At 36.3% G+C, this 26,269-nt stretch overlaps 1 protein-coding gene across 1 annotated transcript in view; it reads left to right on the top strand.

Moving 5' to 3' along the window:
- Positions 1–8,274, top strand: part of BRAP (BRCA1 associated protein) — a 26,966-nt gene extending 18,692 nt beyond the window's left edge. The window contains exons 10-12 of the mRNA XM_072413937.1: positions 1,455–1,548; positions 1,665–1,692; positions 6,166–8,274. Coding sequence (XP_072270038.1) covers positions 1,455–1,548; positions 1,665–1,692; positions 6,166–6,514 — 471 coding nt within the window. The 3' untranslated portion in view covers positions 6,515–8,274. The remainder of the gene's footprint in view (positions 1–1,454; positions 1,549–1,664; positions 1,693–6,165) is intronic.
- Positions 8,275–26,269: the final 17,995 nt, after the last annotated feature.

The raw sequence follows: 26,269 nt of genomic DNA, 5'->3' as shown, positions 1-26,269 counted from the left end.
TTTTTTTTTTTATCATTTTGAGGCCTTTACAATGTTTTTCTATCATCATTTGTTCCACACCATTGGCCGAGCTATTAGCTTCAAATCTTGAGGCTTTCATTACAAGTGCTGTGTGCAGATGGCACACTCGCATATTAACACATTTAATTATTTTATTTGTTTCCAAGCTTGACTTCATACATGAATGATTTAACTTGTTAACATACAAACTCAGCCATGGCAGTCGGCTGAGTCTCTACTTGTAAATTAATGTATCCTATAGAGGTGTTTGTAATGGCCTGGCATATAGACAAAAAGAGAATGAAATGTGCTACAAAACATTTTTCTTCCAAATTGCCACTATGATATTCAATCATGTGATGGGCTAAAAAACATTAGGATATTTTGTCCATCACTTCTTCCATTTTGTCCTATTCCAGTGAAAGATGAAAAACAAATAACTAATATTTAAATATTTTATTGTGCCACACTAACATGAACAATTTGCATGGACTGTACTTCTTTACTTAAGAGGTTCTACTTGAAATTCTGGCCAGTCTAAACCAGAAACTAATCTCATCTCTATCATACAACATTAAAATCACAAATTGCAACTGGTAAACAAGTGAAATCACAACAATTAGTTTCAGTTATACACAGGAATTTTTTTTTTTCATATTTTTTCACCAGTTTTCTCATATTATGATTCAAAAAGAAATGAGAAGACAGACAAATGCAACAATGGAAACAATTGCCTGTGCATAAAAGGCAATTTCTATGATTTCACTTGGTTAACAGTCACAATACCAAAAAACGGGTAAAGCAGGTGATTTTTATTATGCCATAATAGGCAGAAATAACTAGAAATTTTTGCTTTGAGTTTTACTTGGTTACCAGGTACAGTTTGTGACTTTTAAGCAAATGAAATCACAGCAAATGGTTATACACAGCCTAATTTTCCATTGTGGTTTGTCTTGTGGTTTTTGCAGCACATCTACAGGTGAATAGAAAAAAGCTTCTGACTGCCCACAGTGTTCAGGGATATTAAAAGTGGCTTAGGAACCCACCCTGTTGTTTTTTTGTTTTTTATTCTGACAGTCTGTCTGTATGGAGCATACATTTTCAGTTTCATCAAGGGTTGGAAAAATCAAACAGGTAAATTTATTCCCGGGCAGCTTCCCCAACCTGAAAGTTTATACTTGAAAGCCTCACCCTGTTAGCAAGAGCTCAGGCAGTGCAGAAAGATAGTGTGGCAGCATTATTTTGGTAAGTATAATTGCATGGAAAGGTGGGCCATTTTCTGACACTGGTCCAACCAGGGCAAGAAAGTTTATTTTTAAATTTTAGATTGGTATTACAGCTTTGCAGATCTTTTATACACTTGCCCCAAGTAGGTCAAATCAGTGAAAAAAATAGTATTCTATGATGTGTATATTTCTTTTCATCTCATAATTTTACACTGTCTCTGGTTACAGTATTCATATCTGCTCACTAGCCAACTGGAATCTCAACGCATCTACTGGGAAAACAAAATTGTACGCTTGGAGAAAGATACAGCAGATGAGGTGAGTGATGAGGAAGAAAATACTTCTTAACTGCATAGCTAGGTAACGGTGGTCTAAACTCTAAGCTCAATCATTTATCTGGTATATATTTTTCATTTATTGTCTTCTCCCTGTTGGTAGCCTATACAATTTCCCAACACAGAAGTGTGTACGTAGCTTTACAGATTTTGCCAATCTAAGCAATTTGGAAGCTCATTTTATAGTTACTGAAATCTTGTCATCAAAGTGTCCACATGTTATTGTTTAAACCTAGGAATATCACAAGATGCACAGTTGACAACCGGCAGAAACTCACCTGGCTGTATACACCATATTTTAACCTAGGTTTAAAGAAGCACACATTCCACCAAGCTAAAATATACCAAATCTATTTATTCAGGTGTTGCATACTTTGTAGTTTTAGTTTCTTTTCATCAAGTAAATGGCATTTATAATTCATAAATATGCATAGTCACACAAGAATTTCAGAACTAGATCTCCAAAAATTATTTTTTTCTAAACCAGCAACACATTGGGAATATTTTAAAACAAAATGTTTATGTATGTTTTTCAGCACAAATAGCTCACTCTCTCATTTTGGGATTCTGAACAAAGATTGCTGCAAACCAGCAGATACTCAGTTGGTCCAGGGGCAAAAGGGATTGGTTTTGCATAGTTCTTCCTGATATCTCACAATGAGGAATAAACCTTTTATTTTCTATGTTTTTTTTCTATTTTCATCAAAATAAGTCCAACGTCACATACCTATAGACAAAACCACATAAATATATTTTGTATTATTTTGTATTGGATTGGATACAGGACTTTGTATTGAGTCCAATACAAAATATTTGAATTTCCTGCTACGACCCCCGTCAATGGGCATATGCACTGGCATTGTAAGGAATCGCCGAGGTACGCAAAGCCAGGTGTTCTAATTCTTTCCTTACTTCCTTGCAAAAAGCTTTACATTTTTTGCATGGAAATTTATTTAGATTGTAGGCTATACCTCACCAACATATGTCCAAAATTTTATACATTTAATAATAAACTTAAAAAAATAACATTATAAAAAGAAAAAATCTTTTAAAAAAATAGTGTATAATGTAATGTAACTGTACAGTACCCTATATAATATATATGTAATAAAATTATATATAAGATAAAGATTTCTTTGTATTGGACTCAATACAGCTTTTTTGTATTGAATCCAATACAAAATTTTTGAATTTCCCACCTCCCGCCCACACCGACATCACCGTGAAACCCCGGAGATCATCACTGCACACGCCGGGAGAAGACAGAAGAGACAAGACGTCTCCGGAGCAGCTGCGGGGAAAAGGTAAGTGTTTTTTTTCAGTTGTAATCCGATTGTCATACAATGTTGTATGACAATCAGATTGCTCTGTATCGCTTGTTTCTATTTTAAGCTACCCCAAACCTGGTTCAGGGTAAACGCTTTCAGCAAGTTTTCCTACCCCAAGCCAGGCTGGGTAACCGCCCAGGTGGTTAATAATAAACAGGATTTATTTAGCACCAACATTACGCAGCGCTGTACATTAAATACGGCTTGCAAATGACAGACAGATACAGACCGTAGTGACACAGGAGAAGAGTCCCCCTGGTATAACACAGTGGTACCTTGGTATAAAGCTACGTACACACTTCCAATTATTATCGTTGGAAAACGAACGACGAACGATCCTGCACGATATCTACGAACGATCGTATAGCATATATATATATATATATATATATAATCTCAATGCCTGAATATAGTGGACTGCATTATGCCAAACCAGACCCCACAGGAAAGCATATGCATTCAAGTTATAGGTCCATAACAGGAAAAACCATTTAAATCTAACCTCAGGTGTAAGACACACACAGTAGATTCCACTGTCATTATTTAACAAAAATGAAAGATGTATTAAAAAAAACACTAAACCCCATTATTCCATACCTTGTGGTAGCAAAAGGTACTGTAAACATTATCAGTCTCTCACATCATTGTGGAGGAATTTTGGCCAGATCTTTACAACATTGCATTTGTTTATGCACAGCTCACTTAAGGTCTTGCCACAGCTTCATAATATCAGACCTCCATTTCTAAGGCACAGTAGACAACAGCAAAAGCCCTGAAGGCTGAACTGTTTTCATGTGCACAGCATAATGCAGCAGTCTAGAGAAAGGAAGTCTTGGAACTCTAACAAAAAGTACAACAAACCTAGAAAATAAAAATATAAATTTTAATGCATTTAACCTAAAAAGAATACACACACAAATACGAATGCTATCTAAATCTGTAGATGTGTTTTACATAGCAAGGAAAAAAATTGAAATTTCAATGACTAAAGTGAACCTTTTAATTCTCCAAACCTGTAGGCCCCCATGATCTTCTCCATTTGTTGTTACAAATACACCCTTCCTTCCCCAAACACACAAATAAATCCTTCCTTCCCCAAAATCTTTAGCCAAACAAGAATATGAGTGGAACTAAACCATCCTATCTGCTAAGGACTGTTCCATTATTGCCTGTATTTAGATGTGCAGGTGCCATTGTACTGTACACTTGGCCAGCCAACCATTCACCAATCATCACCACCATCAGGGCTTGAAAGATTGGTTGGGATCTCACATAATCACATTATTAAAACATATATAACTAAAGCCCCTTTTAAACTTCTGTCTGTATCTACTCTAAAGTTGTAATAGACCACTTGGGGTCATCTTTATGTTGTGCAAGAGGCAAATTGGTACTCGGTGGGTGAATAACTATAGTTCTGCTTTATAAAATATCAATTTCTCTTATGCAATAAAAACTATTTCCTTCCTGTTCACTATTTTCTTCAAAACAAAGTATGTGCTGCGCATGTGCTTAGCGTATGATGCTCGATATGCCAGCGACATAAATAAAGCTTTCAGCTTCACTGATGAAAGTTTATCCTCTCCAGCTTTGGAGAGCTTTAATAAATTAGGCCGATTTCTTTTGTTGCCTCAAAAAAATTAACTTAAGGAGCACATTTGTCTTATGCAGCAAGTCCTTCCAGTTTTTAGTCCAGATAGGAAGAGTCCTAAATGTAGGTAAGTCTCAGTGGAACATTGTAAACTGGGATTGTCAGGGGGGGATAAAGTCCATCTGTTTACATGGCCTTATATTTCCTTATGCAACCAAAACCAAAGGCTTTCAAGGTGAAAAAGGATGATTGCAAGGTAATAAAGGCCTTATGAAAGCCTGGGGACAAGGATAACTTTCCCTCTAAGTCCCAGTTAAAATAAATAGTTGAGATCATGGAACCTGCTTGGTTAGGATGAATCTAAAAATCTAGAAAGGAATAGAAGACCAAGAATTTAGGATCACAATCGGCTAAAGAGATAAGCCTGTAGATGGCAACTTTGGTAGAGTCCTACTCCATGTTGATGAAATACTAAGGAAGCTTTGTTGGCCTCCAGAGTAAGTGGATGTCCTTTTCTGATGTTCTTAAATTTTGATAGATGAACAGCAATAAGTTCCCTATACTTCCTACAATAACCAATGTAAAACCTATCCAGTCTTAAGCCACATACACACTTGCAATTATAGTCATTGGAAAGGATCTTTCATGATCCTTTTGAACGACTAATTTTGCACGATACATGAACGAGTGCTGTACATACAGCAGCATTCTGCTCTATGCAGAGGGGAGGGGTAGAGCAACGGAGCTGCATCCCGCTGCACGCTCTCCCCCTTTACTTGCATTATGATCGTTTGTCGTTCATCGTACGTAGATCTGCCAGGACGGTCGTTCGGACGATGAACAACGCGTGCTGTACCCACTTCAGATTCTTGTCCGATATTGGGCGAGAACCATTGGAAGTGTGTACGTAGCTTTACGGATTTTGCCAATCTAAGCAATTTGGAAGCTCATTTTATAGTTACTGAAATCTTGTCATCAAAGTGTCCACATGTTATTGTTTAAACTTAGGAATATCATTTGATTAATGTGTGGTTGGTAATGATGTGGTTTTTGCTATATTTTGCTATTTAAAAAAATAAACCTTTGTCATACAAGTCAGGCTGTAAAGATTTTGGGAAATCTTGCTGTAAGATGGTTTAGGATTCAATTGTATATCTTTCTTTGAAGATAGAACAGAAAAAGGAAGGGGGGAAGAGTTTCCGGAATGACCACCACGTCCGATTTTAAGTTAAAGTAAATAATAAGTTTCTAGAAGACATTTAGTGGGAGAATTTATTCTGTGAACATCATGGGAAAGCACCCTTTAAGTAGTGTTGTTAAAGATTCTGGAAAAGAATCTAAAGCTTTCCCAGGTAAAGAGTTTAAAGGATTTTGCATAATTATATTCCTAGGAGTCTATAAAAAATGATTTTAAAGGTAATGAAGCAAACTGTGCGATATAGTGAAAATTTAGACTTCGGTTTACTCCGCTTCTTATTAACTTTAATAGGTTAGCTTCTTTTTAGCATTCTTTCAAATGTGTGATTATTTTTTTTTTAACCTGCTTACCAGAACTACCAATCCATAACTATGACCCGTTTAGAACTATTCAGTGTTATTTATGTTATCGGCCATAATCTAGTTTATATGCAGCAATCCCTGTAGAATGTTTTTCTCTTCTGATTTTTTTTTTGTTTGATTTAAAGGTGTACCCAGCTAAACACAAAGTTGTCTAAACTATCCAATGAGCTGAAAGAAGAACAGGAAATGAACAAGTGCCTCCGAGCCAATCAGGCATTGCTCCAAACCAAACTCAAAGAGGAGGAGAATCTGCGGAGAGAAGTCGGTGAACAAAAAGACCTGCAGATTGTGGAGATGCAGGAGCAGCTACGGGATGTCATGTTCTACTTGGAAGCTCAGAGAAAAATAAACCAAATGCCAGAAGATACTCGGCAGGAGATTCAAGATGGCCAGATCAACATAGCTGTGGCATCATCTAGTTCACCTCAGACATCAGGCAAATCAAGAAAAGGTCGTGGAAAAAGAGGCAAATAACAATGGGCATATTAATTAACCTTATTCTTTCTCCTCCTATATATCCCTTTGGGTCATCTTTTGTTTTCCCTTTGGAATGGCATAGGGGAAAATTGCCCAAAAGAATTTCCACCAGCTTGATTGCTGGCATATATGAAACCCAGAGTCCTTTTATTTATAGCACACTTCCAGTTTAGTTTCTGGTACAAAATGATAAAATATAAAAACATTAATGCTTTCTATTTTAAATAAGCTGTTAAGCCTTCTGCCTTATATACTCTGGTATGGAAAAGCTTCAATCTTCCAATTTCTATGACTTATTTTAAAGTCGTGTTCATTGAACTTCTGTTTCACTGTAATCGCCTCAATTTTAAAAGAGGGTGATAAGATAATTCAATAACTAATTAATGTAACCTGTATGTTAACAAGGAATGGAGTCACCGCAGGGTATGAGGTATGGTTTCCTTTAGTAAACACAAAGAATAGAAATGTGTAACATATATTATTCTTTTAGTACAAATGAAAAATTCCTGCTTTGTCATATTTGAAAGGTAGTTCATGAAGTAGGCACATAGGAGTTTTTGGAAAATAAATTTGCCTATTGAATAACCGCAAAGACGTGTGCACAGAAACTAATAGTAGAAAATCAGATCTGAGTATTTGTCTGTTCACAGCAGATGGAACAGTGAAATATTTTTGATTGGTTGCTATGCATTATTGAACTTTGTTCCTTGTTTAATAAATGAAGATGCAATATGCAGAGTTTGTAAAATTTATACTATGAATATGTTGGCTTATGACCTTTTTCAGACCCTATATATCCCCAATTTAAAAAAGTTTACCAAAATGGCAAACTAAATAAGTCAGCATTGAATTAATATAACACGGCCTATTATATTGTGCATGTTGCCTATGATAGAATATGCAGAGAAAATAATTTTGTAAGTTTAAGGCATAACAAAATGCCACAATTAGTCATGAATATGCAAAGTAAAAAGCTATGTCTGTCTGGTACACTATTTTAACAACTAGAAATGTAGTTGTACCTTTGTATATTGTTACTTTAAGAGCATATGTCATTGCAGCTCAGGATTTTATTATACGGTATGGGTAAACATACTTGTATTTTTTTCTTTTCTTTTTTGTTTCTTGTCCTGTAGATTGAGGTTTATACATTAACAATTGGATTCCACAACCGAGGGAAAATTTAAGGGTTTACTTTTGTATGAAAGTACATTGTTATGTTAAAGTACATTCTTATAACTAGCTGTTTGATTCCATTGGCTTTAACAACTTAGCAGCATTATGTTTGATAATATTCTTTGGTACCCATTATCCATCTTGCAACACTTTATTAACTATACAGGTACTCTTATAAACCTGTAAAAAACGTCTGTATTGACATAAAATAGGTGGCATCATGCATTTTAAAAGGTGGAAGTCAAAAAAATTTTCAGCTAATGTTCCAGATGGAAATGTGGAAATGTTTTCCCCACATTTGTCGCTGCAGTGAGAAATCTAGTTTTCTGGTATTAGGCCCATGTTGTTGCTGTTTAAATGTGTTTTACACCATATAACTGCTCTATTACAGTCTGAATAACTCTTAGAGGTGCTGCCTCCCTGTCTAATTGTATTTATTTGTAAAAGAATATTTAGTTTTCTTCTGTCACTTGTACAGAATGTTTGCATGTATATTATTTGGGTTTTACCTTCGGTTCTGGTATTTCTGTTTGCTCATGCTGTTTTTTCTTGATACTAAGAATAAACTGGTTCCTAATTTATGAGCATTGTTGAATTTGTCTGGTGATTACATGTCTGGATATATTTTTTTATTATCTCTGCATACAAAAGGTCTCACTGATGCTAAAATGGCTACATTGCTAAAATTCATATATGGGTTTTATTTATTTTCCAATGGTTTTTAATTCTGTTCAGTCACAGCACAGCAAAGTATATAACATCAAGACTGGATCTTCAATCATGACTGTGGATTGAACAACAAAAGGGCAGCAACACTTTGGTTAGGTGGTCTATGTTCCCCCACCTTCTACACATTCTTGCACTTCTTATAGACATGAGAACCAATTTAGAGAGTTTTTGATCTTGAGCTGCGTACACAGCTACGTGCTGACTTATTGTCATTGGAAACAAACGACTGAAAGATAAATGAGCCCTGTAAACACAGCGCTGTTCTGTTCTATGGAGAAAGGGGGGGGGGGAGGATGAGCGAGTGGCACCCCCCCCCCTGCGCTCTCACCCCTTCACTTCCATTGCTGCTATTCTTCGACGTTGGACGACCTCTGTATATGTCAAGTTCTCGTCCGAGACAAGCCTGACAGCTCATATCAGCCAAGAATCATCTGAAGTGTGTACATGGCCTTGGAGTGGGGGACAATGAAGTAAGCTGGAAACTTTTTTTGGTCCTAGTGTTATGGAGCACTGACTGCATCTGCCTGCCCAACTAATCTGTAACCTGCATGGTACATTCACTGAAATGGTTTGTGGTCCCACTAAGAGGCTTAAAAACCTGAAAGTTGATTCAATAATGCCCTTACACTGGACCACACTTTTTGTTATTGGGCAGATTTATTCTAACACAAATTTTCCACTCACAGTGTGCAGTATAGAATTTTATTCTTTATTTTAAGTAATGTTAAGACCCTTATTCACTTCACCAAATGTTGTGACTGATAAATAACAGTTTATGTTCTATTTTGTTCTATTCTGCTCTGTAGTTTTTCTGTGCTCTAAGAATGGATCCAGGAAGTCTGCTATCTCCTCTCTTGTTGTATCCTCCATCACCTTGTTTAGAGTACTCTTGTTCATGCTTGGAGAGTTAGATTGCCTAGCCCCTTTAGTTCTTGCCTGTGCTATTATGTAATTTTTGGGGAAGCGCTTGGTCTTGCTGATTTGGACAGTGCTCCCAAATAGACTTTCATCCATGTCAACAGGTGTGATGAGTGGTACTTTAAACAGATCCCTTTTTTTTCCTCTTTTCTGTCTTGTATCGTCTGCCCCTCTCCCCCACCCCGTTGACTTTGCATTAATGTATAATCCTGGCTCCACTCAATATTGTGTTCAGGTATTGTCCCTCAATGGTGAAAGTCTCCATATACAAGGGAAGTGTATGTCACAGAAAACAGGTTCAGGTGATGGTATTACAGAGACCAGGTCCTTACTCCTAAAATAGAAGATACTATCATCTCACCCAACCCACCCCAAAACTGATAATGTTTCAGTGAGCAAGTTGGAAGGCCCCTTTCACCATTTAAGCAACAGAAATTAACCCATTAACATCCTAAATGTTTACCATATTGCAGTTTTGCACATTCTCCTTGTACATCCTTCTAGTAGGGCTAGAATATCTGTATAGAACTGATTGGTCTAAGTGTATATTGGGGGAAGGGTGAGTGTTTTGCTCCCCTAAAATATTTTTTTCCTATATTTTGTATGCCTTACAATTTTTTTCAACATTATTTTCCTTTCTTTCAACAAAGAATGTTTTAAAAACCGTGTAATGTGGCTAATCTACCCAAACCCAAATATGTTCTTGCGAGTGCACAAGTAAACTATACTTGTACTTGTCTTTTAAAAAATATTCCTTGAGATAATAAAAGCAGAACTGCTTGCACTTTCATTAATAACCAATAAGCTTCATTCTTTTTATGCAGTCCTTAATCAACTTGAAAAGTGACAAAATGACACACAATCTGTTCTAACTTTAGGATCCTTATAAATACATTGCGCACTGATGAGCCTCCACACAATAAGTGGCTTCACAAGGTACGTAGCAATACTATTTAGACATAGAATGCTGTGTTCGCTTTCTACACTGCAGGGGCTGCATTTGATTAGAAGGTCATTCTAGTCATTTGTAATGGTATTCTAAACACATAAAAGACCTGTTTTCTTCTGGACTTGTTCTGAGGCTATTGAAATTGTACATTTCTTAATCAGATGAGTAGTTTTGCCAGAGCCTGAGTCAGACTGTTTCATATATATTATACCTGCGTTTGTTCCCTCTGCTGTACTGCATGTTCAGTTTCTTCAAGCAAAGCAAGGATTGTGCTGGAAACAGCAGTATTGTTATTTATAAATTGCAGTGGGATGACGCATGCCTGGCACAGTCTGCCCGTTCTGAGACGTTTGCTCAATCAATAGTGCTTTTATCTATTTATACATTTTAGGCAAGAAGAACAGTGCTTAAAAGCACCATTTTTCTATACAAACAATGGTAATATATGACAGCCTTGGTTGACTAATAAGATGAGAAAAAGGTTGCCAGCTGCAATGTGCATTCATGTTTTATAGATGACACATTTTTGTAAATAACTCAGAGGCATAAGACATTTATAGGTCCAATGAGGATTGTAGCAAAACTCCTAAACATCAGTATATGAAGCCAAATCTCTTGTTATTGATGACTTTATGCTCATGACTTTAGTGTTGTGAATATTTTCAATATATTGAATTAAGTTCAAAGTTCCGAATTAATTTTACCTCATTACATTTTATGTTTATTAACCTTTTTTATTTGAAAATCTGACATGTCAAGAAAACACTGGTACTGGACCTCTTGTTACAACCTTACTCTACTCAACTCATCTCCTTGCAAACCCTCTCACCCATCCTACAAATTTGTCTTGGTTTCAAACACATTTACTATGAACGTACGTCATTTAGAGTATTTGGGTACAGGGGACTAGTAATTGTGCCAATACTCATCTTCTTGATTCTTAGAGCTCCCTGCCATTAGACAGACAATAGGAAACATTAACGTCACCGAATGTGTGATGTTGAATGTAAGAAGAAATATAAGATGACTCTCATCTACCATTTTCTTCCCTAATACCAGCATTACATTGTGTTGCTATACATTATGTACTGTAACTCTGTTAAAGACTAATTAAACTCTCAGCCACCCACCCTGTAACTGCATATAGGAGTGATCAAAGGGCTTTACAGCCACAGATCACATTTACAGGAAAGTCCAGACCCTGCAATTAGCTTACATATCATTGGCTGTAAAAGGATTATTCATTCCCTACCAAACATAGAAGTCCTGAGTATGAGGAAGGGAGAGTTCGTATAATATGTGACATCAGGACAAAAGTCTATTTTTTTATTTTGTTTTATAAATCTATATAGTAGTAATCTAACTTGCTTATATGTTAAAGAAGTGGGAAAAACCTTGTGACAATTGTTGCTAGGAAGATCCTTCTGATCACTGCAGTTGTTTCTTCCTCTGGGTCTACTTGAGTGTAGAAAGTAGATCCCAGTCCTAGGATGGAACACTCCTTTCATTCCTGACATAGGTATGTTTTTGTAGTCAGAGATGGTTGAGAGCTCTGTAACTGTAATGGTCAGCACTTGCAGGGGGCGCAGGAAGTTATCAGCTAACCAGATTTCTGGCAAGATGAACATGTTTTAACATATTCAACAGATATAACAAGAAACATTTTCTGGTATATTTCCCAAAGTAACATTCCCTGGTTAGGCACACTTTAGGCAATATATAAAGTATTAAAAATGGCATACCCATAAATATGTAATATTCTTTGTGCTATGGTGCTGTGTGAGATCTTATAACCCTTTTCACTTTCTTTTCTTATTTCCCTGCTGCTGCTGATTGTATACTGTATTGTACTATACTGTATACCGGTCCATATCCCATTTACAGGGTTGCTTTAATGCAGCTATTGTTCTCTATGCTACAATACTGAATAAATATTGTATACTTACTGCCAGCATTGGAAGTGGAACATAAAAAACTAGATACAGAAGCCAAGTTAAGCCGAGAAAGTGTTATTATAGAATAGATCTAAATAAAAACATGGTAATAATTCATATCAAATGTTACATCTAATATAAAGAGGGAATAAACAGTAGACTTCAAACAAGCAGTTTTGCTATGTGTTCCTAAAGTGAATGTTCATCATGCTAAAAGATTTACTGCCTGTACAATTGAAGCTTAAAGTAGAGCTAAAAGGAATCTTGCTTTGCTGTCCACTAAATGTCCCCATCATTATTTTTAATGAAAAGCATAAGCAAGATTTGCATTATCTTACTGAATTACTATAAACGATCTTAAGGTATTGCTTATTTGATCTTTGATCGATTGGATATCAAGCCTTTGATTCTACTTTGACTATTTGGTTCTGCTTTAATATTTGGGGTCTCTCTATAAGTAGCTTCATTTGCAGGGACTGGTATATACAATGACACAAGCTGAATTGGTCATGTTTATTTTTAGGCACACGTGTCGTTTTCTATGTACCAGCAGTGAACACTTGACTCATATACAGTGACAGGTCCTTACATCTAGCTAAATAATGAGCAGACCTTAGTATTGGATACACTGATTGCATTGTCCTTCTTACAAATTGAAATACTACATTATATTCTTTTCTATCTCAAACATATTTAGTTTTGGTTTGAATGTATTATTACATATCTTTACAAGGACACATTTTTTATCTAATAGTTCTGTTCTTGTATATAAATTTACCAACATAAGCTTGTATAGACATAACGTGGACAATGGACGGCAGAAGATTGGAAAGATCATTTCCTGTGACAGAATAAGGAACAAGCACCGCACACTCAGCACTTTTCTGTACTATGGAAAGAGGAGGGAGGAGGACAAGTGGCACCTCACTGCACTCCCTTCAATAGGAGTGAACAGTCCATCCTGGCCAGTCCATCAATCTATGGTGGATTGATGAATGTTGTTGAGAGACCACAGTACACAAGTCAAATTTTCTCCTGAAAAGCACACAGATGTTTGTCTCGAACAAGTATTATCTAACATCTGTACATGGTTTTAGAGTTTCCACCACAGTGACTTCTTTGAGCAGATTTGTTGCTTGCTTTGTATATTAAAGTTTACTTACTGCTTATTGTATGATACAGCAGGTTGAATTGCCACCATAGCAGCCCAAAAGGCACCCATGTACCCAAGTTTGCAGCATGCTAAACTGATTGCATTTCAATTAAGATTATCAATTGGTATTTAAATCTTTTTGTAGTAGATTAATATTTGCCTTTTTAACCCTAGTTTTAGTGACTTTAAATCCATACCATTATCTAACAGACACAGAAAAGAATAAAACATAAAATAAAGAATAAAACAAATAAATAAAATAAGAATAAAACAAATAAAGAATAATTTGAATAAAAAATACATGGAGAATACAGATTTTTTTTTTGTGGGTTTTGGATTTTTAGCGCTACACTTTCTGCTTCCTCTGTAGTGCAGAATTGTATAGGACATGATAAATCCAGGTGTCAGGATTATATTTATTCACCCACATCTACAAGATCTACTAATTGATTCAAAGGGGTCTCTTAATTAGGCAGTAAACCTATTATTCACTGAAACATTCCCTGGTGCCATTTAAACACATAGACATGGAATATTTTTCACCAAAGAATGTTTCAGAAAATGTTTAATCTGATTGTTGTCTGCAGGGAGTGGTGGTAGTGACATTTGCCTCCATACCTTGAGCTAAAAACTGTCCCTCTTACCTTTACCTCCAAAAGTTGTGAGGTATGACTATTTTGAGACATCATACTTTATTATTGTTCTGAACCAGCAAGTAAGCTGCGCAACATGCTCTATAGCAGTAAACAGGTATTCATTCTGATTATTTATATCTCTTTAGGTAGGTATGGCTATTTTTTGGTGCAGACAAAAATTCCTTTAAGCTTGGTACACATGAGCACATCAGCTGCCAGTATTGTGCTTTACCAATTTATATGATCAATTTTTTAAAGTGGTATTGGTGTCAGTTTAAAGGTGGATAATATTGCACATAGTGGACAATTCAGCCCTTTCAATCAATTTTTGACAGGAGAACATATATTTATATACAATTTGCATTGTAAATTCATCTGATGAATGTGATTACTTCTTATGAACTTATGTAAGGCAACTAGAGATGAGCAAATATACTTTTAATGTATTTGAAAAGCATTGTGTCATGAGCAAATGTAAAGAGAAGTACACTATATACACAATGGTAATTCTGATGATTGATGGTTAGTGATCGTGTGCTGTAATGTTATTTATTTTTGTATCATTTTGAGATTGTGGTTTGCGGTGAGGGACAAGCCATCAGTGAAGGGAGTTTGGTATGTATAATTTATGGTTGACAAGAAGTGAGCATTCTGAATAGTAACTGGAGTACATATATACGTTGGTTACCAGGTACATGGTGAATGCTCTTTTATTGGCATGTAACTAGGATATATATCATTTGAATATTTTCACAATGCTTATAACTCTTCAAATTCTAGTCATGATGCAACACTCAAAAAAGTACAATTGCTATGCTCCAACATTGTTGTTATGTTTTAAATGGTTTCATAACACCATAAGACATTGAAGCTTTGATGCACGTTCTTTGCACTGCATGGAAATGTACAGTAACGCACTACAACCCATTGCAGTGTGAGGACAAACGCTATTCTGGAGTGTTGGCTGTACCAGTTGCTGGCATCTAAATAAGTAGAACAAAGTAGCTTTTGTCTGCAGACTTGCTTTAATCAGGAGTATAGCATTTCATTGGAATAGTAAGCAGATCTGACTCCTCATAAAGGCTACATGCAGTTGTTATCCATGTATTAAGCTAAAATTCTTTGGCTCCTGCACATTGTTGATTATAAATATTTGGCTGCCATTGGGTTTCTGCCTAGTAAACATTCTAGTGGAATTCTCAACCACAAGTACAGTATAATATTTCTAGGAGAGGAATACATTTCCATTTGTTTCAGCTCATAGCACAGCCTGCAGAATCAGTCACCTTTCTTTTCCTGCAAATATATTTGTTCTAAAGTTCAAGTGAACCTGTGATGAGAGAAATATAGAAACTTCTATTGCTGGCATGCCTTTAAAGGCAAAGACTGTAGGGCTGTCATGCTTATCCTGGCCTGGCTACATGGTGAGTCACTGACATGGATCAAGTATGAAAAAGTGAATTTTCATTAGTGTGAATTCCCATTCTGCATAAATGCTTTGGTCATTAACTTCCTAGGTAGTGATGCTAGGATCAAAATAGCCAAAGTACAATAATGCCATATTTCTGTATGCTCATGTTCACTTTAACTATTCTATCTCTCTCTAAACGACTTTTTTATGATATCAACGTAGATCTTGCAGATATGCTGCTAAAACTTTATTTCAAAGTATAAACTGGATGTTCAGCAAAATTACAGAATACCTGAAAAGGATAATGCTAATAGCATACATCCTAGGAGATACTTATAACAAAATACATGTGCTCTTTAAGTATTACTCCCCTTCATGATATAGTTTTGATTATTATAGGTAATTCTCTGCGTGTAGAGGTTTGTTTCCACAAGGTTTCAACAAGAAAGGAACCAGATTCAACAAAAACGGAACCCACAAGCCTTGATGCAAGGTCTACATCCACTATGGCATTTAAGGCCTGATGGAACCTGAGCTGGGGATCACATCTGTACACAGGACTGGATTTTACAATAGGCACAGTACACCACTGCCTTATAGAGCCATTATGGGAGAGATGCCTGGGATACCCCAGGTTTCCGAAAGTCAACCTGGATAAAAGCAGAACATCATCTTCCTGGACTACTGTAACACCCTCCTCTCTCGTATTCCACTAACCCGACTCTCTTCTCTACAATCTATTATGAATGCTGCAGCCAGACTCATCCATCCTTTCCACCGCTCCTCTTCTGCTGCATCTCTGTGCAGTTCTCTTCATTGGCTTCCATTTCACCTTAGAATCAAAATCAAGCTCCTGTGCTTTGCCTTCAAATCCTTCCTCAGTTATTGTCCCACTTACATTTCTTCCCTGGTAAAAACTACTCCCCCAGCCGCTCTCTCCGCTCCTCCAATTACCTACTAATGACTTCCTCACTCATAACCTCATCACATGCATGGCTCCAAGACTTTTCTAGAGCTGCCCCCAACTCTCTGGAATGGTCTTCCTCGTCCCATTCGGCTCGCTCCTACTTTCTGCTCATTTAAAAGAGCGCTCAAAACCCATTTTTTAAAACTTGCCTACCTGTCTTCCTGTCTCTTAAAACCCTCACTACTTACACACCATTACATATCCCTTCCTTTTATTTTGTGATACTTCCTACACCTTTTAGATTGTAAGCTCTTCGGGGCAGGGTCCTCTCCTCCTCCTGTCACTGTCTGTATCTGTCTGTCATTTGAAACCCCTATTTAATGTACAGTGCGGTGTAATATGTTGGCACTATATAAATCTTGTTTATTATTATTATTATTACTATTACTATTATTAATTTTATTAATAATAATATTAATACTAAAAATTATGTACTATAGAAATGTCACTGTTATGAAAGTCCAAATGGGCATAACACCACTCCTTGAAAGTACGTGATTTCTAGTTCAGTTTATTAATAAAGAAAATGTTCAAACTACAAAGTTTTTTTCACAAGCCTTTATATATTTGATGGGTGACTGCAGGACAAAAAAGCAGGAGACATCTATTTGCTCCCCCCTTTGCTCTATTTGCTCTATACCTCCCCCCTTCCAACACACATACACACACACCTCTGATTGGACAACAAAAGTGCAGGAGCACACTGATGAGATCATTCCTATGCTCATGTAAACTCCCACTGTTAAATTACCAGCACTGTGTTTTGCAATAGAGAATAATTTGTATCATAGGCCAGATTCGAACTCCATCTAAATTCTGTGTGGATTATGTGTAGCTAAACATATGTATTAAGCTTTTTGTGTGCATTACTTTTTGTTTTTAATCCTTAAAATTATCGTCAAACATGAAAATCTGTTCTCCATTTTAAAAACAAATATAGACAGTATAGCAATGCCAAAGCAGACTGAGTGGTTTTTCTTCTCTAGACTTGGGAGGGATGAGAACACACAGACTGCAGTACCTTTTCCAAGCGTATTCAACTTTTAGAGCTGTCAGGATGCCAGAATCTTGCACACAGCCACTGGCCTAAAATCAACATGCAGCAGAGCTTCTTCTTCTCCACACAGCATTCCCACAGAAATTCTGACTCATTAGATACTCAACAGACATTACCTTTTCAGTATGATCTTGGGCATTAAATCTATGTTATCATTCCATGATGCATGGCATGTGGCTATATGACTATGTAACCAAGTAATTTAGTCATTGATATGGCAGTCATGTAATGGCCTTTATAAAGGCTTCTCATTCTTTCTCCTGGATTTGTTATCTATTTTACATTACAATGAATACAGCAGGAGAAACAAGAATTCTTCAGATGAAGCAAGAACATTGATAATTCAACAGTAGCAAAAGCTAACAACCCTGGCACAAATTCCACAAATGGCTTTCCCTAGGAGAGTTAAAAAGTTTAAAGGTGATTCAATCAAATGGCAGCTAAACAAATCTGTTACAAGCAAATAGCTTCATAAAAATGGTGGTGTGTGTCTTTAATAATCACCAAAACTGACAGTGTCAAACCAACCATTGACACTACTTGGCAGTCTTCACCGAGTTGTAAAACTATGATCATAAAATATAATGCCAACAGAGACAATAAACACCATTTAATAAATGAAATCTGATGCATTATGTATAGGAATTAGGTTGCACAGAGACAAAAAAAAATCTGATCAAGCTCTTGACCCAACTTTTCCATCCCTCTGTTGTGCCTGATGTTTACTTGATTTCCATTAGGTTTAAAAAAAGAGACTTTCAAGGGATAAAAAACACTTAAGGTCTACTGAAAAAGTTTGGGGGTTTCTAGGTGTAAATGAAATCTTACTAGCAATTCGAATATTTAAGTATTGCTAAATATGAGGCTACGATCTTCTACTGGAGAACAGTCCTGTTTGATCAGAAAGTTTATGTTTCCAGGGATCCTGTTCTTAAGTAACGAAGATTGCAAAAAGGAATGTCAGGGGTCAGGGAAAATTGATCAGTCTAGAGCGGTATTTCTCAATCTTTTTAAAATGGTGGAACCCCTTGAAATAACTTTCAGGGAACCCCTGGTATAGATACCATATCCACAGTTCACAGTACATTAGTTTCGTGGTCAGTGGGAGGAATGCCTGTTACATTGTTGGCCATTGGGAAGAATGTCACCCTTACAGATCAAAAAGATCATTGGTGTCACCAAAACTGACTTGAGAGGCATAAATTACTCATTGCCAAAATTATCATTAGTATCAGGTAAACTGAACTAAGAATCACAAACTGCTCATTGCTCAAGGAACCCCCAGTAACCTCTGAAGGAACCCTGGTTGAGAAACACTGCTCTAGATCATTCTTTTCTGATTGCCCTGGCCTATATTCATGACATATAATTATTAACTAAGCATGATAAATGAATACATTCTGAAATGGCAGTCATTAGGTGGGTTACTTTCCATATTAGAGTAACATAGTAGTGAATGAATTCTTAAAGGGGAGTCTGTACCAGTAAACACAGAGAGGAGCCATTTATGTACCTATATAAATGTTTCAGAAGTGACTGCCCCGGAATAATGGAATAGGAACATCTAAAAGGCCAAACAATTTTCATCAAAATTTTCTCTTGGGTAAGAAAATTAACAAAGCTGTACTTCTAAATTACAAACAATATAGCAAACAATCTGGCAAACATGGTTCAATTTGTTATCATTTTAAAAGAAATCATTGAAAGCTTAATAACATTTCTAGGACACTGCTTTTTCAGCATGGGTCATAGACCAGATGGGTACAGTATATCACAGCAACCAATTACAGGTTCACCTCTGGGAGTCTAACCTCATACCTGCTAAAACTGTAAAACTGGCTTTGTCATTTGTTGCTATGTTATAAGATTTGTGTTTCTTCTCTGCACTGTTCCTAAATATGTTCTACAAAAGTTTAGCACAAACAAATTTTCTACAAAAATGTTTCATTTTTGTTTTCCAGAACATAAATAATTGTATTTTATAGTTGATAGGTTGTAGAGGAGGGACACTTTATAATGGTACTTTATGATAGAAACACAATACAAGGCAAAATGCATAGAACTAAAAACAAAACATATTTTTGTGTGGGCAACTAAACCGCAAACAAATGTAGAAGGAGGGGATGCTTTTGAACCTTCTTCTGTGTTGTATTGTGAATTCCCTGGACTGCAAGAAGCTCTAGCCTAACTTTTACGGCCTAAGATGGATAGACAATATTCATGAATATAGCTCTGAGAAGCAGTGGCTGACAGGCATGCTTGGCATACTTAACTACGTAAGGTCACTGAGGGTCAGATTTAACTAAACAAAGGATGAGTTGTTACACGCTGCCATTTGTTTAACACATATAGACCTAAAGCTTAACATAAAACATAACTCCAGATTAAAGAAAAAATAACAACAACAATAGAATGCTCAACTCTCCTCTTGCACTGTCACCTACAAGCTTACTGTTCTATGATTCAACACTGCCTCTCTTCCAGCCTCAATGACCCCCAGCAGTTTTCAGAAGTTGTAAGGGTGACAGGCTCAAGTGGTATTGACAGAAGTGACCCATACATGATTTAAGGACACCCAGAACCGATATAAGCAGCTTTGTCTTGCAGTTTCATTCCAGCCAACAATCCCAATTTAAGGTTATTTCTACAGCAAGTCCATAGAACAAACAAACATAACATCTTTTTTGAGCCACTAACTAAACTCGTCAGTTCCTAAATAAATGGATGTCCCCAATGGATTCTCCAATCAGAGCATACAACCTTTGTATCTTTTTAGTATTCTGTGAGTAGTCAGCCTTTCACACAGTAGCAGAGACTTACAGCAAAGAGAGTGAAAGCCGTTCTTGTGATGTTGGGAGACCATGGTAGACACATTGGCCCTGATTTCTTAAAGTTCTCCAAGGCTTGAGAGAATACATTTTCATCAGTGAAGCTGGGTGATCCAGCAAACCTGAAATGGATCTGGTCCAGGATGGAAAACATTTGCTAACAAATAGCTAATGACTTTTATGAAATCAATTCCAGGTTTTCTGGATTACCCAGCTTCACTGATGAAAGTGTATTCTCTCCAGCCTTGGAGAACTTTAGTAAATCAGGGCCATTGGATTGTGTGACTGGCCATGAGAATCTTACCGGGTCAGCTGTCTCCCAAGACAGTCAATGAGTGTGTTGAGAATGAATACAAGTACACACTGACATTAGTGATTCTGTCTAATATTGTTTCTGCTTTAGGTTATCTCAACAGACCCTGTATATTCTATAGAAATGGACAGGCTTTGTACAAAAAATACTGCTATTTTTTACATTTTTGTGTTTAAGTGGCATTTTTTAGTTATATTGCTTATATTTATTGGCAGGGTAAGAGCCCAAACATTGATTCTAAAGCAGCAACCATTTTTTATGGCAAAACTCTTGAAGCAACTTTAATGTCTTCAGAGAACCCCTGCTATAATTACTATATCAGTGTAACAGTACATTGATCTGGTGGACAGTAGGAAGAATACTTATATTGCTGGCTATTGGGAAGAATGTCATTAGTGACACTGAAACTGACATGAAATTGCTCAGGAAACCCCTGCCAACTTCTAGAGGAACCCTTCTTGAGAAACACTACTCTACAGGAACACCTTTTTAACATTGTCAGCCAATATATATACCTATGCTGCGATCCTATTCTTAACTTTCTAAGGGGATTGACTTATTTTTCACAATAAAATATATGTGTGATAAACAAAGCAAATACAAGTTAGAGAATAAAAAGCTGGCATTGATGGAGGTGTATCCCTATTCATCTTCTAGGATACCCCAGGAGTTCAAGAGCTCCAGGTATTTAATATCCAAATGACTAGGAAAGCTACAATGTTGAACATCTGCTCCACACCTCCCTCTACAACGCAAGCCTCTAAATTTCAGAGGTGGGGTGGCAAGCTCAGGCCAAGAGCTAGAAATGGCTGCTGCAGTTTAAATTCTCAGGATTTCGGGCTTGTGGTGTACCGCGTATAGACAGACACCTGTTCTAATCAAATTACTTAGTTCCAGTGCAAAAAACAGGTCCATAAAGAGATGGTTTCATGAGTTTGATTTGTAGAAACTTGAGTGATTTGCATCAACCTCAACCCAAATGAAGACTTTTTGGATAAATTGGGACACCAGGTTCACCTAGATTGTGAGCCAGGTCTTCTTGTACGAGTAATTTCCCATAAAAATGATCATTTGGCTGAAAGGTGAACACATTGTAATACACACACTCCTGTGGAAAGCCTTCCAGGAAGAGTGAAGGCTGATAGCCTTCAAATAGCTCACTGCTTTATACAATTATCTATTCACAACTCCAGGTCAAATCACAGTGATAACCAGCAACAATTTTTATCACAACGCTAAAACTGAAAGGTTTGGCAAGGGTGGCAATACCCATGCAAGCAAATGTGAGGAAGCATCACTGTTATCATTGGGTTAATGCCACCATATCACTGTTGGAAAATTTTAATTTTCCCCACTCCTAGATTGTAAGCTTTTCGGGTCAGGGTCCTATCCTCCTCTTGTGTCATTGTCTGTATCTGTCTGTCATTTGCAAGCCCTATTTAATGTACAGCACTGCAGAATATGATGGCACTATATCAATTCTGTTTAAATAATATTATTAATAATATTAATGTTCAGGTCTATAGATAATGGCTTCATTACTACATTCTTCCTCCATGATTACACATGATAAATGCACAGAACATGGCAGTAATAACTCCTCAAATTTTAGTTTAACTTTTACCTTTATTGTTTGTATTACATGCAAAAAAAAACCAACAAATCTTGGGGTAAATGCTAAAAATTGAAGAAGTATTCTCATGGAACACTATAATGTGAATTTCTAAATGAACTAGAAATATGAAAGTTAGACACTTACTAGTTGTTTTTCAGTTCTTCTATTATTTGATCAGTCACTACTGTTGTAGGATGACATCTTAGGAATTTTTTTGGAATGTAACCTCAAGGGATACATGTTGTATTTTATAGCCCAGCATTCTATCCATTGTTAGAGGCCACCACTGCAAGTAGTTGGTAGCACTGAAATAGATGTAAGATTTGTGTACCTACATTGCATTATAGCAGCAGCTATATGAACCCTTTTTATTGTAGAAACATAAGAAAAAAAAAAACATTACAAACAATAGCTCATTAAAGAACACGTCTATACGAAGACCTGATTTTTTTGCCCCTATCACACAGTTGCCACATTCCCCAGGTCCTGGGGAATACAGAACAGCTGAAATCTGCTCTTGCAATGGAATGGAGTATCTTCTCGCGATAATTTGCATGTTCTGCATTCTTTGCATTCTTGCCATTTTTACAGGTACATTTACACCTATTGTCAAAAGGTGATTGGTAAAGGGGGTTGGTAGACAATTTAGGTGGACCTCTCACTTTACTTAAAGATCCCTTTTACCAGTGCTATATATTTCCCACCAACAAAAGTATCATGTGTGAAAATCCCAGCACAGTTGAAATGATCCTAGCAAGGCTATATTACAGTGATTACAGTGACAAAATCCCAGCACAACTATACTTTTCTTCATCATGATACTAATATCCTGTACCACCATACTAATATTCTTCACCCTTACCCTTTACTTTATTGAAATTTTCTACTTAAACCATTGGCACTCACTGGCGCCATTATATTTTCTTCCTTTCTATCACATTCAGTCCAGGTCTCTGTTTATCCATGTCCATAACTACATAGCATTTTCTACCTGCACCATCCTAAATGTCCACCTGTTTTCTACCTAATAAAGTGAAGTTCTAATCATAATTAGTTCCAGTTACAATTCTGCTTAGCACCGATTGGCAGTTAATTTGTCACTTATCCTTAGCAAACTCATGTTTTTGCCAAGTCAGTAAGTCAATTTTAATCAGACTCTTCATTAAACCCAATCAGTCTCTTATCTTTGTAATGCTAGGCATACACTATGTGATTTTCACTCAATTGTATTTTTGATCGATTAAATTGACCATTCTGTGTTTACAGACCCAGTGTATAAATGCCTTGGGACATCAAATCATGCCTGCACATGACCATTCTCTAGTTTCTATGGCAGACTTGAGTTTGTCTATTTGTTTGTGTCAATGACAAAATATCCACATAACTGCATCAATGTAAATCGAGGAAGAAGAGTTTTAAAAAGGAGAATTAAACAATATGCAAAAGAGTAGACATTTTATATTTATAGTCAGGAAGACATTTCCTAGAGATAATACTAGGCTGAAATCTTTCATGGATTTGTATTTGCTTGCCTTTGGATTTATGAACATTGGTCCACAAACTCATTAAGCCTTTGATAGTGGAAAAACAAGCTTGCCATAGACATTACTGAACGGCTGAATGTTTGTGCATGATCAATCTCACAGTATATTTTGGAAAGGTTCTCTGCTAAACATAAGCACGCTATATACCATTACTCCTGTTTAGGGTGACAGTGAAGGACGGTCAGGTCCAACCCTTGGTAATAAAACAACAATCAGATACTTTTAATTTTCTGAGGACATTTGTGGAGGGCTATAGCAATTGAACTTGATCAGGCCAAGAGGCTACACTGGAAATATATTTTCCGATCTCCTCGGATAACACTTTTAAATTAGTGCTTTTTGGCATCACTTTATATATATATATTTTTTTTTACAAGGAACAAACAGACTTTATATTTATTTTTATTGTTTCAGGTCTGCAAAATATTTAATTTCACTGTATACTGCTAGATGAGGAAAGAAACTTGAGTGTAAAATACAATATTTGTAATTTTGTCTGTTAAATACATTAAACAATGCAACAATCCAATAATCAAACTACATACAAAATGTGAAAGTACTGACTCAACTGTGTTTGTTAGGCTAGGTACACACGTGGGATAATTATTGTTTGAAAACGAATGATCAACGAATATTCCCAATTATTTTAAACAATTGTGTTGTGCACAATTCTGTACATGCTGTAATGATATGATTCTTCAAACAGAATCCACCAATACTGTACACACTAGTACAATCGTTTGAATGATCGAGAAAGTCATTACAGAACAATCCACGATCACTGAACGACTGTACATACAAAAGATTACGAATGATTGTCACCCAATCAAATCTGCTGGGTCATTTGTTTCCAGGAAGATTCCTCGTTCATCGGTGTCGTTGACCAGTCGTTGTGCTTTTTTTTGATAACAATTATCAAACAATTTGTCGTGGATTGTTCATTTCCAACGACAATTATTGCACGTGTGTACACAGCCTAATATGTTTGTCCACTGTCAGCAGTTGATGTAAGCCCTTCTAAAGCTTATGCTGCTGAAATAATTGCACCTGATCTTCTGACCTCTAAGGTGTTTCTACAACTAATAACGTTGTTTATATGTAAGGAAAGGAAGCATTTAAGTGGCAATGGGTAATGTAACAGGTAAAGCAAACCCTTATTTTCTAATGTTAACATAATTCTATTTTTGCAGTTTTGATGAGATGGATATATTATGAGTAATGGAATGCCTGAAATACTTTTCCTGGAGAAAATGCTGCTCACATAATAAAAGCCTTAACATTTTGTCATTTAATATCTGCAAAGAGAAGATAATAGCTTGGAACAAATTGACTTCCTTTAGCATAAACTAAACATAACATTGAAGTGTTTGAGTGATTTAATACGACATGAACCCAGCAGCTGCAAAACCAATTCTTTGTGATATCAGGCATCTCCAGCTATCTTGTTCAAGTTAGTCCAAATTTCCAAAAAGGGATACATACCTCCTAAATGTCCCCAACTCAGAGGGTGGAGGGACTACCCTTCTTTGCAAAAAAAAAAAAGTCCATATGTCCCCTTCCCCCCTTGTTTTGGCTGGATATCTCCACATCTGTAAAAAATGCAATACGTAACTAATCAAAAGTGATATTGTGCACAAACCCTTTCATCCAGCTTTATATGATTCCATTTCTTATTTAGAGAAAGGAAAAGTAGTAAAATATACACTTGTCAGTTCAACCAAGCATTTTTACGTTTTCATGTTTTATGGTGCACAAAATAGAAGTGTGTTGAATTCCCGATGTGAAGAGATTTTTAGTTTAATGTACAGAGAGCAGGAGAAATGCTTTTAATTGCTGAGTAAGCAAACCAGGATTATTTTTCTTTACCAATTAAATAATCCCAACCAGAAAAAAGTTTTTTTTTTCCTCAGGTGTACAACTCTCCCTCTGAACAGGATATTACCTAACCATGCATAATGGTTGCTACCAGCTGCTATTGTGCTGGTAAATAGGAGGAATTGTGTTTTTACCCAAATTAAATTACTTTGTAACAAAGGCAGGTAAGATAATTTGATTGGCAATGGGGTGTTGGGATTTATTGTATGGTATGCTGGAAGCACAGCAAAGAATCGCATAAGTGAATTTGGCTTAAAACCTTCTCATATGCTAAAGGGTGAACAATTGCATTAGGGAGCTCAATAAATGAGCTGTCAGTGCATCTTAAGGCAGGAAAAAAATGGTTTTGCTTTTTTTTTTAAAGTGAACTTCAAGACACAGAACAATACCTAATCTGTGTATTGTAATGGGTTAGGGTAGGGGTAATTCCTCCGAATCAGGGACATTTAGAAAGTTTGTATTCCTTTTTGGAAACTTGACCCAACTTGAAAATAGTAGAAGATTCCTGATATTACATAGAATTGGCACAGGTAAAATAAAGTGCACTGTATACATGTGTTGAGCTAAAATTCAGAATAGTTTGCAACACCGCTCTATGATAGTGCTGTACATTACCTTTTCAGAGATATTCCTTACACTGCACATTCG

The sequence above is a fragment of the Pyxicephalus adspersus genome, chromosome 6 (genome assembly GCF_032062135.1).
Source record: "Pyxicephalus adspersus chromosome 6, UCB_Pads_2.0, whole genome shotgun sequence".
NCBI lineage: Eukaryota > Metazoa > Chordata > Amphibia > Anura > Pyxicephalidae > Pyxicephalus > Pyxicephalus adspersus.
This window is presented reverse-complemented; position numbering and strand designations above follow the sequence as displayed.